Source organism: Osmerus eperlanus, chromosome 12 (genome assembly GCF_963692335.1).
Source record: "Osmerus eperlanus chromosome 12, fOsmEpe2.1, whole genome shotgun sequence".
NCBI classification, from domain to species: domain Eukaryota; kingdom Metazoa; phylum Chordata; class Actinopteri; order Osmeriformes; family Osmeridae; genus Osmerus; species Osmerus eperlanus.
In genome coordinates, this window is record NC_085029.1 from 6,950,117 (window position 1) to 6,967,003 (window position 16,887).

Genomic DNA, 16,887 nt, shown 5'->3' on the forward strand with positions numbered 1-16,887 from the left:
ACCAGCTCATGTACCATTAACACCTTTTAAACTACTGGTTTGCAAGTATATTAACAAGCTGTCTATAAAGTATGATAATGCAGTTATCAAACACCTTATGAATTGTATTATGAATAAAATACATATTTTTTAACAGTGTTTATTAATGATCAACATAGTGTTTAATAATAATCTTATTAACTATTTAATAATGTATTGTTAATGTTTCAAAATGTTTTATAAAGGATTAACTAACTATTAGTTAACACTTTGTAAATGCCAAAAAGCATTGACTTATTATAAAGTGTTACCCACAAGGGTAAATACATGGATTAACATCCAGAGACAATGGCCAAATAAACGATTACTGTAGTCCTTCCCCTAGACATAGACTTCCCTGTCATTCTCAGTAATTGTTTAGTTTGCATCCCTGAGTACCTGTGCAATTCTTATATCGTAGATCATTTCTACTGTACTGCCATTAAACTAAAGCCACAATCAATTTAGTCTTTGGAGCACCTATTGATACAGTAGGGACAGAGTGATCAAATAAAATAAATATTGCCTCATTGTACTGTATGCGCTGTAATACGTATGTTATTATTTACATTAATTGACAGGGTTTTTCACTCAATCAAAGCAGCCTCTATGCAATACAACCAATTAGGCCTTTTAGACATCACCTTTCCCTGTCATGCATGACATGGTATGAAGCCGTCTTATGAACCTCCTAATGTATTCGACTGTGTTCTTTATCCTTTTCACAAGGAGGATAAATGTCTAAGCAGAACCATTGGACACTGGACTCCTGCTAAACAATATATCTTCAGCCCCCAGGAGGCATTACAGTAAATGCAAACACAAGCAGTTTTAATGCAGCACCTAGAAAATCCCTTTGCTTCCCAAAATGTCAGTCCCCACTGCCGATATATGCATGATATGACAGAAACCTAGATGACAGCACATCCTGGCTTCTCTGGAGGGCCTTAAATATGTCTGTGCAGGTCATGCTAACATGAATAATTCCCTTTTGAGGGAGATCTGACTGGTGAGAGAGTGTTGCTGACCGAATAACTAAGCGTGTGTGTGTCTGTGTATGCATGTGTGAGATATATAATCATGCATGAGAGAGAGGGGAGATACAGCGAGATAGAGCAATAAATGATTGCATATATTGATTTAGGTTTTTTGAACCAGAATAATAAATATATTCATCAAAAGCTGACTTAGCTGAAAAATATATATTTCATGGAAAGTGGCCTGTCTGCATACATGGCCAACAATATGTAAATCAATTGCACACTTTTCACATTCAACTTTTTGGTTTAGTGTATGAACAGCAATACAATTATCAACTCCTGTATTTGTAAAAAAAAAAAGAAAACACAAATGTAAATCAAATTTTGAACAGTATGGTATTAATGTAAAGTGACTTCAAAGAGGAAACGGATCCTACAGCCCTCATCTCCTCAGGGAAGCCATCCCAGGAACTTTAAAGGCAAAGGCCCAATCTCCCTTGGTTCTCATTTTAGACTTTGGAAAAGCCAAGAATTCTCAGCCTGATGATCTTAGGCTGTTCATCACCTCAGAAGGATGCTCTGTGATTGAGTCAAGGCAAGGCAAGACCCTGTAGTGCCTTAAAAGCGATCAGTGAAATTGTCCAATCGAGTCAAAAACTTAGAGGTAAATAGTGTGAGGAAGCAGAAATTGGGGTCATACTGTACTCTGGCTCCCATGTATGTGTTATGGCTTGAAGCTTTGTAGCGCAGACAGGAGTTGAAATTCTTAGTGCATTGCAATATTCCAGATACAACTCCAATAGTGTATTTCAATAGGCTGTTATTAACACAAAAAAAATTCATTTATAATTGCCATATGGTGACCGAAATAGCAACACTGTAGTGTGTGTGTGTGTGTGTGTGTGTAGAAGCATGGCATCTATCACTTTCGTGCACTATAGAGACATTGTAGCTTCCTGTTATGTGGTCTCAAATACACATCTCTTGTCATTTACTGCATTCTCATTTGCATACAACGTCACACAACCCATTCCGATCCATTGCATAACTGGAGTTCCTTCAAATGCCAGTCCGTCGCCGTTATCTCGTTCCCCCGTCACACACTCAAGCTCTCTTGAATCCCCAGTCCGCTGCTGGCCTCGAGCTTCGACAGGATCGGTTATCGCTCCCTTTCCTCTCGGGGAGAGAGAGGCAGTCTGCTCTGCTCCTGTTCTGATGCAACAGAAATCCCTGCAGCAGTGCTCTTCCGTGCGTGTGCGCGTGTGCACGCGTGCGAGTTTGTGTGAGCATGGGCGTGTTTGTAATGTCCTCTTACTGGTCCCCTTTGATGTTTCGTTGGCTCGCTTTCTCTCGAAACATACTAAGCTCTACACACACACACACACACACACACATAAGCACACACACACGTTCATTAGCGTATTAAATATGGGCACATGCGCACAGTCAAGGGCGTGGAGGCTGTGCAGTGGGCAGACAAACCCATACAGTGTAGGAAGGCACCTTGTCAATCTAGCATGTACCTAGATTGCATGAGCCCCCCCCCCCCCCACACACACACACACACAGACACACGCACGCACATACCACTCACACATATACACAAACCCCGATCCCGCTTTGTACATTTTCCTCCTAAAGCGAGGGACTGACAGCCTGTTTAAACTGAGGCTCCGTGGGGTCCGGTTGGATTCAAACGCTAGCGGTGCCCGTGTTTGTGACAGACCCAGCCAGCGACTGAGGAAACAGAGGACTGCAGCTGCATAATTCACAAGATTTTTAACAGCTCTGAGCTTGACTAATACAAATATGAATACCCCTTAGTCTAGATCACATGCTCAGGGTCTTGTATGTCTGTCAGGACTGGGAAAAATGTTCCGAGTCTATTGTCTTCCCTCCCCTCGCCACTGTTGAAGCCGAGACTGTGTCAACAGTCTCAGCTTCAACTCGGCATGCAGTTTTTTCCCCAGAAGGAGTTACACTGTATCTTTAACTCTGTGGTGCAACCAGGCAATTCTTAGATGTATACAAAGATCTTTTGATTGAAGATTGACCAAAATCCTTATTTGAAAACCATTGTATGAATGGTGTTACAAGGAATGATTGATTTCACACAAAACGTGAACAATAGAATCCATAACATACATTGGTAGGAGGAGAAATTAAGAACATGTCATCTTAATGCACTGGATGGTAAATTACAACAGCCTCCAAAATTGTTGTCATTACATGTAATTGTGGTGCACTGGAGAAAATCATTACAATTATCCCATGCTCCGTCCCACAAAGTCATTGTCCTCGACACAGAGGTGAGGACTTCTTTTGTATCCTGCTGTCTCACTTATACTCTGCCTTGGAGACCGTTAGTTGATCTGACCTATCCAGTTGGCAGCCTATCATCTGCCAGAGTCCTGCTTAGCAACCACCGCTGCATCTGAGAGAGGGAGGGGCATGGAGGGGGGAGTGTGTGTGTGTGAGTGTGTGTGGGGGGGTGGGGGTGGGTGTGTGGGCGTTGGGAATGGAGGGCTTGTGAGCCCCCAGACAGGAATCTGGTGTGGGGGCTCACACGGGGGAAAGCCATTCTGACACACAATCAATTCAGTTCGTTAGAAAGTATCATCAATCTGCTGTAAGTACTAAAGGAAACAAAACAGGAATACACACTAAAATGACAAACTAAAATGACAAATTAAGATGATTTGACACCTTTCCAATTAAAGGCCTTCCTGATGCTGTCCAAGAAGGGACTGTTTTACATTACAGATGATTACTGAAGACACGTCAGTTTAATGTACCTTAGCAGCTACAACACAAATGACTTTATTATAGATAGTAGGGTACATTGTTTTCAACAATATCTATAAATTGAGATCGAAAAGAACAAACTATAAAAAAACACATAAATTACACATCTTTAAATGTCTCAGTACCACTTGGGAAAGCATGAGAGAGCCCAAGAGAGAACGTCTGTGTCATACGAAAGGTCGCACACTCAAATCACATCCTAACCAGTTCGCTCTTTGCCATGGATATCCCAACAAGCAACTCAACCGTAAAGCATCATGCCATCTGCTGTTGTTATCCTTCGCTGTATGTCGTTGCTGCGTCAGGTGGGAAAACGCCATTCCCCGATTCGACTCAGAGAATAGCTGGAGTGTTTTCCTCTCCCTAAAAGGCTGCCTGCTGCCATGCACCCCCTTACTGGCGACCTTATGCTCTGGCATGCAGCCAGAATCACTTATCTACACTTGGCGGGGATCTGCCAAGACAGTGAGGTTTTAGAGCAGCGATTAACAAGGGGGAACGCTGGTGAACAGAACAAAATCCAAGAAAACAAGAAGGGTCCTGACCAAATCAATCTTTTTTTTTTTTACTTCACGTGCATCTTATAAAAGCCGGACCTCAATCCATGTTTGATCACACACTCTGTGTCTACTGTTGCTTACAAATAGGCAAATAGCTCGAAGGTATCCTCCTCCAGTTAACTGGAGCAATCGTTGGATTCCACCAGGAATACACTGCCTGTTGTACTGTGCATCACAGGATGTGAGTGTGTGCTAACTGAACCGGGTTGCACACATAGGTAGATGTAGGCAGGTGGGTGGGTAGAGAAGTGAGTAAACTGGAGAATTAACGTTCCCAGGGTGCTCTGCATTTAGTTGAGCTCAAACAGTACATGAAATGGTTTAAATAAATCCATTCAAACTGGAGATTGGGCATCTTGCCTCAGTTACAGAGCTCAGTGGAACGGTATTCCAGGACTGCGACATGGTATTGCACATGAAATCTAGAAGGGGTGGGGTGGGGGGAGGTCACCCCGGAGAAGGTGCCGGCAGCACAGCTGGTCACAGCTGTCTCATCCGTCAAAATGTAAGTTCTGTTCATTGGTCAGAGGAACCTCACATGGTAAGGCTGACCTATCAGAGGTGGAGGTGATAGACTGAGGGAAAGACACGTACATCAATATACACAGAGATGTAAGGGACTGTGACAACATGACTGATGTATGAAGTTCAGCAGTCTACTGACAGACAGAACCATATGTGGAGTTTCAGATGAGCGCTTGCTGTTTTCGATTGGAGAGAGTGTTGGAAAGTAATTTTGATTGATTGGATTGCATTTTCACCCAAACAGACAAACAGTAACACAGAAAGATGTTGGATGAAGAAGTAATTGATGTGAGTTTATTTTCTATTGGTTATCTCAAATATGTGATGGCTTCTTGAGAGTAAGTAGTAGCGGCAAATACTTAAATATCTATAGCCTTTGTCTTGATACATCTAGTATCATTACTTTGCCAGTAATGCTTTATTGTACTTTCATACATTCGGCTTTCTAATATTTGCTTATGGCAGTAATCTTTGTGATCTACTGTAGATATAATTTCCTCCACACTTTACTTGTTTTATGTTTTGTTGCATCAATAGGCCTTTTTGTCTTTTCGATACATCCTTTTTATAAAAGCTCTTGAGAGCATTGTGAAAATCACTGAACCAAGACAGGTGAGACAGCCGCAGTCATACACCGGAAGAATCCATAAAAAAAAATAAAAAAAATAACACAGGTTTAAGTTACCGTGCATACAAGAGAGTTTTGATGTGGGCTGTAATCTTCCAGCTATTGCAAGACTGCAGTATCTAGGGTACCTGGCAATGTAAACATTCATATATTTTAATGAAGTCATTTTAACACCTTCAAAAATGTGATGGAAATAATTAACCTAAGTTGTCACCGAGCTGAAAGTTGTGAAAATAATTCATCAAGCTCTTGTAAAAGATCAAGCCAACACAGGCATTTGACAGTGTGGGAAAGTGTTATTGAAAAGGAGGGCTGTCTGGGGAAGGATGTGGGGGTGTTTATTGGGCAGTACCGCAGTGAAAATGTCATGGCAGTAATGTAGACACAGCAGGGATAATACTACTGCATACCGAGCCTAGCCAAGCTTGTCCTCTACTTCCCATGAGCACCTGGAGAGAGAAGCCCTGGCCTCTCCACAGCGGCTGTCTGCAGAGATGAGGACTAATTAAGGGAAGAGAGGGGAGCGAAAGTCGGGCCACCGTGGAGATCTGGCTGCCTCCCCCACCCCTGCTCCCCTGGTCACAATCCATATGTTTCTGTGGCCACCTTCGAACCAACCCTTCTCCTTTCCTCACTTTCTCTCTGAAACACATGGCAACGTGCCTCCAATTGTACATGCACACACACACAAACACACACACACACTGTAATACTAACAACCTCTCCTCCTGCATTATGCACAGACATACCTGTATCCAGACTGCGTACTCTTCCTCCACTCTCCGCCTCGTCATCCTCATATTTTAACAATGCATTTTGCGTCAATTACTGTTGTCAGGGCTAAGGTTTGATTCGGATAGGGGTTAGAAAAGGGGGAATAACCAGAATGCTCCATCTGCAAAATTGAGAACGTTCATTGAATCCAGTTTTCAACAGCAATGTCTCCCAGATTTGGGAAACAAACAGGTCTCTACTTGGCTCCGAAGATTGGAGGTAGGTATAATCATCTCCTTGATGCCCACACATCCTCTCCAACCAGTCCCTGTAAGGGTCAGTTTAGTCTTTTGTAATACCCTGCTCTGACAACGAACGCTAAACAGGCATTCTTTCAGTCCTGGATTCCGTCCCTCGTTCCAAACGAACCCTCCTTTCTTCCCTCTCTCTCTCCTGTTCTTTTATTTACACCTCCAATTCCCCTGCAAGCTCACTCTCCTCTTTTTGCAGCTGAATAGCCACAAACTTTTAATTCCCCGGAGCTGCAAACTTTTTCTACTCAGCAGCTTGATGCTTATCTGGAATAAGGCAGGAGGTGCGCCGTTTTGAACTTCCACAAACACACCATAAATCCACACAAACGAGGGGCACTGCTCGCAAGCTGTCAGCTGCAAGCTGTTGCGGATGTGTGTGTGTGTGTGTGTGTGTGTATGCGTGCATGTGATACACATGGTTGTGTGTGTATGTGTGTGTTTGCGGGAAACTGTATTACGGGGACATGCAAGTATTACACTGTATGCTTAAGGACATGCATGTAAGTGATGTCTGTGCATGTGTGTGTGTGTGCGCATGTGCCCTGTGCATGTGTAAGCATGCCCATAGGTGTCATTGCTGTGTGCAGACTGCAGTCAGCCAGCCACAACATACCAAGAGGGCCCATGGCAGTGGGTAGGGAAGACAACAGATGCATGAGCTAACATGGCTAGTGTTCACAGAGCACTGTGGGAGCTCATTACTGTAGTCTTTGGGCTGGAAAATGTCTGCCGGTGAGGATTCATTAAAAACATCCTGCAGTAGCAGCTCTTGGTACCCCTTTAACAAGAGGACTTCTTCACTCAGAATGTACTTTCCACAGTGGTTTAAATTAGGCAGGTGAAATATCAGTAGTCACTCACATTACTGTGAGTAGCATCACATCACAGTACCTGCATTTTTTTGGAAAGATTTTCGGGATTAGCATTAGCCAACAGAGCTGTTTGGTTCCTTTAATTCCATTTGAAGCAGGTGAAGCCAGCACCATTCCTTCCCCTTTCTCCAGTGTACCCATACAAATATACAGTATGTGTGGCTCTCCAGACGTTCTTGTTCTGGAAATTTTATTTCTTCAATATTTCAACTTGCTTTTGATTAAATTGTGTTTGAAGCTGAAAGGTTTATTGCAAGTCCCATGCTGTAACAGTTTATGCAGTCTCATTTTCTCTACAGTTGAATTGTTCCCTCGGTCTGGTGTTGGTTTGTGAGTTTAATTGTTTATGTCTTGTGTGTGAAATGTGCATGGTTATACAGTTTTGCAGTCAGTGGTCAGTGGTGTATTTGTTGGTTTCACTTCACTGTTTTGTCTCAGGGTTTGTTGTTTGTCTGTGTGTGACTGTCCTCTCTCTCTCTCTCTCTCTCTCTCTCTCTCTCTCTCTCTCTCTCTCTCTCTCTCTCTCTCTCTCTTTCTGTCTTTCTCTCTACTTCACAGGCCCGAACCCCTCGCGTGACCCGACCCAACCCCACACAGCTGGCTCTAGCCGACCAGGCCAGCAGGGTATCCTTCGCCTCCGCAGAGAGTCTGGAGACCATGTCGGAGGCAGACATCCCCCTCGGGTTCAACAGGATGAACCGCCTTCGCCAGAGCCTGCCTCTGGCTCGCTCCTCCAGCCAGGCCAAGCTCCGGGCGCCAGGTGAGACAGCGACCCTGTCACCACCTCACCGAGCAGGGTTGCTATACGACCACGAGGCCGGACCGGAGGAGACATTAGTCAGCTTGTCACCAGCGTAGTTTCGACATATTACACATGACCGCAGGAGTCTATTGTGTCGGGAGTTGTAATTGGGATGCTTTTGAATTTATTTGGAACTGTTAGGGACAAAAGGGGTCCAGTTGTATTTGGCTTCTGCTCAGCTACAGAACGCGACGTGCTTTACAGCTTCCCCTAAACCTGACAATATTCCTCCTTTAAACCACTGCCTCTGAGGCATATTGCTTAATTGAATGCGACTAACTGAATGACAGTAGCACTGATACAAATGTGATTACGGCAAAAGTATATATTTTCTGCCCTCCATCCTAGTAGTGATAATGAGGGATCAGAGAGCGTAGGCCGCGCACTGTGCATAACGTGTGTGTACATTTGCCACCCCCATCTTTCTCACGCACCCTCTCTCAACCCTCCTCGCTTCCCCTCCTCCCTCCTCTCCCCCTCCTCCCTCCTCTCCCCCTCCTCTCCCCTCCTCTCCCCTCCCCTCCTCTCTCCTCTCCCTCTCCCCTCCTCTCCCCCTCCTCCCTCCTCTCCCCCTCCTCCCTCCTCTCCCCTCCCCTCCTCTCTCCTCTCCCTCTCCCCTCCTCTCCCCCTCCTCCCTCCTCTCCCCCTCCTCCCTCCTCTCCCCCTCCCCTCCGATTCTCTGTCTGCGGGACCCGCAGGCATCTTGTTCCTCCAGTTGGGAGAGGAGACCAGGAGGGTGCACCTGACCCACGAGCTGACGAGCCTGGAGACCCTGAGGGCTCTCATCGTTCACATGTTCCCCCAGAGGCTCACCATGGCTATGCTCAGGTATCATGTCCTCACAGTGCATTCACCTACCGGAGCCAGACGCTCTTATCCAAAGTGAGGTACAGGGTGAATGCTCTACCGCTGAGCAGAGATACCCATCGACCATGTTCAGAACCAGGATTGTGACCAGAGCTAATGCTCGGCTCTTTTCTTCTCGCGGTATCTGAGAACAGTTTGTGTTTGTTCTATTTGAGATGTTTGTGCACTGTCAATGTAATACACACAACACCTGCACAGTTCTGCAATGTTGTACTTATATTTATACAACGGTAAGATATGTGGCTGTTTGTATCAGATCGTGTTTTGTTGTGGTGATTTTCTTGTTGTTACACTGTGCCTGGTAAAAGACAGCCTTGTTTGGCTCCAACCTCTGATAGACAACACTGATAGAACTGTACACTTCTTGTCCTTTATTATCTGTAGCACTTACAGTAAACACAATTTGTATGTCATTTTGGATAAAAGCCTCTGCAAAATTACTAAAGGTAAATCTCAATCATATGCTAAATATCTCTGTTCAGGAACAATTCATTCAACAACAAGTCAGTCACCTCGCATAAACTGTTTTATACAACGTGCAGCAATGGTTGCTCTTACTCAACAACTTGTATTTTCTATAAACAGTATATTCACCACTGAGCCTGTGGTCGGCATGATCATGAACACTTGATGGCTCAGGAAAAAGACACATTTTGCCTAAAATATATCCTCACGGTGGAATAATCTGTGATTCAAAATGATTTTTTTTTCCAGTTGATGCAAATATGGGAAAATGTGATTGAAGCCTCTTGTCATGTCCTTATCTCAGGTGCCCCAGCACAGCACTGCTCATCAAAGATGAGACACGCAACGTCTTCTATGAGTTGGAGGACCCACGAGACGTCCAGGATCGCTGTGTCATCAAGATCTACTGCAAGGAGCCCACTTATGGCACTTATCCTGGGCACCACAACCCACATATGGCTAATGGGGACCTCCGGGTGAGTGTGTGCATGTGTGTGAGTGTCTGAGTGTTTGAGTTTGTGTGAGTGTGTGAGCGTGTGTATGTGAATATGTGTGTGATAGTGTGTGTGAGCGTGTGTATGTGAATATGTGTGTGATAGTGTGTGTGAGTGTGTGTATGTGTGTGAGTGTGTGTGTGTGTGTGAGTGTGTGTATGGGGGTGGGGTTGTGTGTGTGTTCTGTGCGTGCATCCTGAAAAGGCTCTGTTTGGTTGCCCAAATGCACACTGTGCTGTCATGGCAACACGTTTGAGATGCAGTGCAATAGAAAAATGCTGATTCAAAATGTCTGTCCATACTGTACATCTATATGTCTGAGTGTATGTACATATGCATGTATGTGTTTCATTTAACAAGCTGTCCATTGTGTCAAATTGAAATCCACAGCCAAGTGGGTTATCCTTTACACTTCTGTTGCCTTCAAGAGGGTTTGACAGTGATATTATGCTTAAGTGAATATTTACAAACCGGGTAATTTGAGCATTATGTAACCTACTGGAGACAAATGAAACCCAGCCAGTCTCTATTAAATGTGTCTGCATGAATGAGTAATGTGATATTACAGTAGCAGTGCTGTTGCGTTTGTCAAAATATGCCTCAAAAGAGCTGTAAGGAGACTGCTAACAAATAGCATAATGTTGCTGTCGTTGAAGACGTTGTGCTTGAGGTGGACGGGGAGGAAAGTATATGGGATGTAAAGAGAAAGCGAGAGAGAGAGAGAGAGTTCGGGCAAAATGAAAAGCGTGAGAAAGGGAGAGAAGGTCGAGATAAATCTGACCCTTGTGCTTTTGTCAATCGCCCGAGCCAGACGGCCCTGTGTGTGGGAGTGAGCTCGGACGCTCGCTTGCACACGCGCGAATGATTTGCAGCCTCCCTGTACATTTTGGAGGTCAACTACCCCATCTCCCAAGGGAATCTCTCCCACCCCTGTGTAGCTCCCTAGCATTTTATAGCTTTATTGAGTGACCCGGCTTTACCTTGAGTTTTACGTGTGAGGGATGTTTTAGTGTGCCTCCATACAGAGGTGAGTGAAGGGTGGGGTTGGATGCGAGCCAGCAGAGCCTGGATTACGATCTGATTACAGGTCATAAACCATGACCGGCGCTGACGAGCACGGTGGAGACACCAGATTGGAGGGGGAATGGATTGACAGGGCTTATGGCGGATATTGATTGGCAGGATTTGGTGCAATGGCCGGAGATTTGCGTGTTTTGTCCAACTATGACAGACATTTTGTGACACTGGGGGCTTTGCGATTGAGAGACGTGTGTGTGGTATAATCACAGGATGCTCAAGTAAGATGTGAAGCAGTTGCTAAGATACAAGATGGAAATCATGGTGTCAGAGTCATTAGTCCAGTGTCTGGTGCCCACAGGGGGCTATTTTAAGGATGTTGGAAACCATTCTCAAACTATCTTCATCTTTAGTGTCAACTTTTTCTGATATTATGCGCCTCCCACAGACTTGTTGTACATTCGTATTTAGCCGTGGTCTTTACCCTTTGCAGTATTTCTTTCGTAGCGGATTGTATTCTATTCATGTTTATTTCTTTATTGCTTTTTACATGAACTTTCTTTCAATCCCAGAGGGAAATGGTGTATGCACCCCAGGACTCCCCACCCAACCGTCGTCTCAGCAACCCCCCCTCCTCCTCAGCCTCGCCCCCCTCCGGATCCCCGTCCCGTGTCCGCCTCCTCTACAGCGGTGGCCGACCCTCCTCCTACGCCGGCCCCCCTCACCCTCAGGGCCAACCCCACACCCACTCCCTCCCTCACCCGCACCACCACTCCTCCCCCGGGGGCCACGGAGGGCCACACCATCACCCCCAGCACCCCCAACACCCCCAACACCCCCACCATCCCCAGCACCCCCAGCACCACCAACAACACCACACCCAGGGCGGTTTCTGCCCCTCCCCCAGCGCAATCCTGGAACGTCGGGATGTGAAACCGGACGAGGAGGTGGGCGGATCCCGCAGTGTGGTGCTCCTGAGGGGTGACGGTGGGGTCGGGGGAGGGATCTACGCCGACCCCTACACCCTGAGCCAGGACGGGGGGCGCCTGAGCCTCGCCGGACCCCACTCCCCCCTCCCCTCCAGGGTGGACCCCTACGGCTCTCTGTACCGCCGCGGGGGAGGAGGCGGGGGTGGAGGCCCGGGTCCCGGATCAGTGCGTTCCCTCACGTCCTACTCTGCAGCAGCCCTACAAGGCGAGTTGATGGAAAGCGGCGCCCTCTACAGGCCCGGAGGACCTTTGTATAACGACACCTACGCAGCCTCTATGCTCGCCATGGGGTTCCGGGTGCCACCCTCTTCGAGCCCGCAGAAGATCCCCGACATGAGGGACTCATATTCGGGCACCATGCCTGGCCGAGGATCCCCTGGAAGGCAGACCCTGCGGAGGGACTCGGTGACGTCCTCCGTGTTTGGGGAGAGTCCCAAGTCCAGGGGCCAGGGGCCCGGCCTGGGTTTGGGGCCTGATCAGCTGTGTCTGATGGCTGGGCTGGGAGGGGAGGGAGGGGGCGGAGCTCCAGGCTTCAGCTCACCTCTACCAGGCAACGAGACAGAGACCAGGTAAGAAAAGCAGTCTGTCACTGTTCATCGCTGGTGCGTATTGGGTGTCTGGAATGTGTCAGTGTTGCTGGTAATACATACGGGAACGCTTGAGGAGCTCCCTGGGAAATTCCTGTTATGCCCTTCCCCTTATTGGATGCCGTATGAGACTGAATTTAATGAGAATTATTATAGTTTCAATGTTGAATGTTTGAATGACTGTTGGCATAATTTGTGTGTGAAGGGAGCGCATGGAAGCGATGGAGAAGCAGATAGCCAGTCTGACTGGTCTACTGCAGAGCGTACTGAGCAGGGGACCAGATGCAGACAGCCCGTAAGACACACACACTCACACAAACAAACAAACAAACAAACAAACTTATACACTCTTCTTGTATGCTGGTCAACCTTGAGTGCTCCAATAAAAGTCCCCACCTTAACACTCAATACACCACAATATATAATTTACACGCATCTTTACTTCAGTACCGACTGCCAGCTGCAAGTGTGCATACAGTGCAGATTGCTAAATTCTTGAACACTTCATCTCTCAATAACAGTGAGAAGATTGAGACTGCCAGTGACTGTTCTGGGACAGACCGTGAGTACTTATACAATAGTTACGACCTTCTTTTTTTGTTGTTGAAACATTTCCAAACAACTTGTCATAGCGTACACAAAGAGCCCATCCCACTGCATGATGTTGATATTTATATTTCTTTGCCCAGGAGAATTGTACTGAGTTGCTTATGTGATCAATGTGCCTTACATGCTGTTGCGAGCTCGCACTGTATCTGTCTTCGCTTTTGCTATTAACTCGTGCCTGCTTCTTGTTTTAGCTGGACGGTTAAAAAAAGAGAAAGGTATTATGTCCTAAAGTTGTCCTCCCTCCTCCTCTGTTTGTCTCTCTTTAGTCTCTCTGACTCCACTGTGGAGGTCATTATCCCTCGTTATGTTCTGCAGAAAATCTGTGTATGGATCTGAATTTCCAATTATCCACATCTGTGTTCAGTGTCTTGATTGGGAATCGGTCCAGTACGTGTTGACCCTCTGTTGACCCTCTGTTGACCCTCTGTTGACCCTCTGTTGACCCTCTGTTCAGTGTGAAGTGGTGGAAGTTTCATTATGTTTTGTCTGCTCTCAGTCATGTGTGGTGGGGTGACATTAGAACACCACTACCTACAAGCTGCACACTGTACTGTGCTGGTTGTGTCCTTGAGTTGTTTTCAGTCTCTCATTAAGCAACATGGCACTGAGGAGTCCGTGATTTGTCTGAAGTGAGTTTCTTTTTGAAGGCTTTTGTCAAGTTACAGTAGATGTTGCAGTCTGTCATATTCTGCCTGGTGTATTACAGTAGCTAGGTGTTGATTTCAGAGCTGGGTGGGATAGCCTTGTAGCCCATGTTGTGATGTGCGACTTGCTCTTTGGGATGTACTGTCCAATGGTTGTCGTGAACTTGACCAATGAAGCTGAAATGGTTATGTCATCCCATCATTATGAAGACATGGCCAGGCAGCTATTTATTTTAGTATTTTGTTAGCATTGAGATATTTCTGTTCTTTCTGTTAGTCGTCTTCCTGATTTCCAGCTTCCAAACATTTCAATCCAAGACTTTGAGTTCTGGTCTAAAAGACGGCATTATTTCTCAATAATCCCTGTTTTTCAGCTAAATATTTGTATTTATTTTTATTCCTTGTGTGCTAAATCTGGTGGGACCTTTGAAAGTCACTTTTTTTAAACTGGACAGTGTGACAGCCACATGCCCTCGCTTGAAAGTCCCATTCTAGAATTAGCTGTGGTTAGACACCCAAGCTCTCTGAACACCCTGGATATATTTTATCACAAGTTTAGTTTCTCCATGGTATCAGGTGCACTGTATTAGTACAGTGTGATTGGTATTCCTATTGTGTTTTGGAACTCTGTTTGACATTGTATTCTAACCAACCCTTTTAAAGGGATAGTTCACCTAAAAGATGGCATTTGCTTCCTTATTTTTGAATAGACGCATGTTACCTAAGGTCAGTTCACTCTCATCTTTTAACTTTCCTGCTGATACTGACCACTAACAACTGCAAGAATATTTACAAGCTGTGGGTGTGAGTACTCCAGTCCATAAAATGTTCTTCAAGTGAAAGATTTGATAATTTAGGTGAACCATATCTTTAATCAGGGTTGTGAGTGATTCCCTGATTCAACCTTGTGCAGATAAAGGATAACCACAATAAGGGTTCATCTATATTTGATAATAATTCATTCCAAGTGAACCAGCAGTGTGTTTTGCCTTTATTTGCAATTGATTGCCTTCTGTAGTCCCTCCCTTTGTCTTATTATGCATGGAAATATGAATATCAAAATATGTTACCAAATGTGGTAACACTTTATAATAAGTCAACGCTTTTTGGCATTTACTAAGTGTTAACTAATAGTTAGTTAATTCTTTATAAAACGTTTTGAAACATTAACAATACATTATTAAATAGTTAATAATCTTATTATTAAACACTATGTTGATCATTAATAAACACTGTTAAATATGATATTTTATTCATAATACAATTCATAAGGTGTTTGATAACTGCATTATCATACTTTATAGACAGCTTGTTAATATAGTTGCAAACCAGTAGTTTAAAAGGTGTTAGTGGTACATGAGCTGCTATAGAAAGCATTAGCAAATGGTGAACAAACCATTTACATTACCTTTACAAAGCATGAGTAAATAACTAACAACATATTTACTTATGTCTTTAATTAATGTACGCCAAGTCGAATACATTATGTACACCAATACTTAGCAGATATCTTAACAACTATTTTATAAAGACTTACTAATGATGCAACTTCTGATTAGTAATGCAAGTTATAAAGCATTCACTAACTGTTAGTTAAGGCTGTTGCGTGACCTAATCTAAAGTGTGAACTATCTATGCCTTATTAAACATTTATAAGTTATTTATTAAGGTATTCTTGTCCATTCTCGAACCTCACATTCACAAAGGCTGAACATACGTTTCTCAAAAGGAAACAGACACAACACAATGTGATACACAAAATTACTATTTTATTAAAGTAATGACAGGCATGTGTCTTACTAACTACTTAGCTCTAACGCTACTAGCCGAGAGTGACAGCGGTCGATACGTTAAAACCTCAGTTTGATATTTCCCGGCATGACCGAACGGTCGAGGTAAGTTGTTTATTATATGGCATTTTTAGCTCTTTTCATTTAGCTAAAACATGTCGTTTTGTCCAGCTCTACTCAAGTCTTCTCACGGTGTGTTTCAGGTGTTAGCACCTAGCAACCAATCTGAAATATGAGCAACCAAACCTAGCAATCTGCCTAGCGCTTGTCGTTTATCTCTCTGTGTTCACACTTTTCTGCTCTTTTAGAAAGTTAAGAATTTCCTCGTCGCTGTTGATGTCTTCACTGTCATCTGGTTACTAAAACTCTTCGATCTCGCTCATTTTGAAGATGACATCAGCGGAGGGCAATAAGAACACGTATCAGACCGCAGATGAGGTCAATACGCGCATAGATATATATAATGACTTAATACGCGGCTGGCATGACTACCCATTAGCCAATCAGAACGCTCGTACTGTTGTTGCAATTGAACCAATATGCTGTTCTTATTGGTTAAGAAGACGTTCTCAAAAGAGTTGTTGATATGTTGCCTTGGAGATGTAGTGACGTCACCAGTACAAGTGCAGCTGATTGCTCTGACAAGAGGGCGTCTGCTCCAGATTCGCCGTGTTTGATTTGGGATCTTCCCACGTATTGTTGTAGTATATAAGAAACCAAATGTTTACTCTTTGACAGGTCAGCAAACGCTTTGTCGCCTCAATTTGTTAAAACGATTTGAACGTTTTAACAAATCTCTGCTTTCAAAGGCGTTTGCAGACCTGTTGAGGAGTAGCTAAACATTTCCAGTTTATTACAGCCATTTTTTTAAAATAAAATACAGCTTTGGGTAACCAACTTTTATACCAATTCTACTGTATTGCTTCTTAATGGAAATAAAATACTATTTTATTACCCAGGTAAATAAATTAACATCTATTTCTTCTAAAAAACAAAAACACAACATCTATAGGCCTATAGTATTTCTATAAATGCTTAATAAGGCATAAATAGTTCACACTTTAGATTAGGTCACGCAAAAGCCTTAACTAACAGTTAGTAAATGCTTTATAACTTGCATTACTAATCAGAAGTTGCATCATTAGTAAGTCTTTATAAAATAGTTGTTAAGATATCTGCAAAGCATAGTGTACATCCTGTATTTGAC

The 16,887-nt window shown here is 44.2% G+C and overlaps 1 protein-coding gene across 4 annotated transcripts in view; it reads left to right on the forward strand.

Moving 5' to 3' along the window:
• srcin1b (SRC kinase signaling inhibitor 1b) overlaps window positions 1–16,887 on the forward strand; it is a 39,042-nt gene that overhangs the window by 7,364 nt on the left and 14,791 nt on the right. For 3 of the 4 annotated variants that reach the window (XM_062474167.1, XM_062474165.1, XM_062474166.1), the window contains exons 3-9: window positions 7,975–8,176; window positions 8,917–9,046; window positions 9,855–10,026; window positions 11,634–12,619; window positions 12,843–12,932; window positions 13,159–13,199; window positions 13,438–13,461. In XM_062474167.1, coding sequence (XP_062330151.1) covers window positions 7,975–8,176; window positions 8,917–9,046; window positions 9,855–10,026; window positions 11,634–12,619; window positions 12,843–12,932; window positions 13,159–13,199; window positions 13,438–13,461 — 1,645 coding nt within the window. The remainder of the gene's footprint in view (window positions 1–7,974; window positions 8,177–8,916; window positions 9,047–9,854; window positions 10,027–11,633; window positions 12,620–12,842; window positions 12,933–13,158; window positions 13,200–13,437; window positions 13,462–16,887) is intronic. The other variant, XM_062474168.1, reaches the window with a different exon arrangement.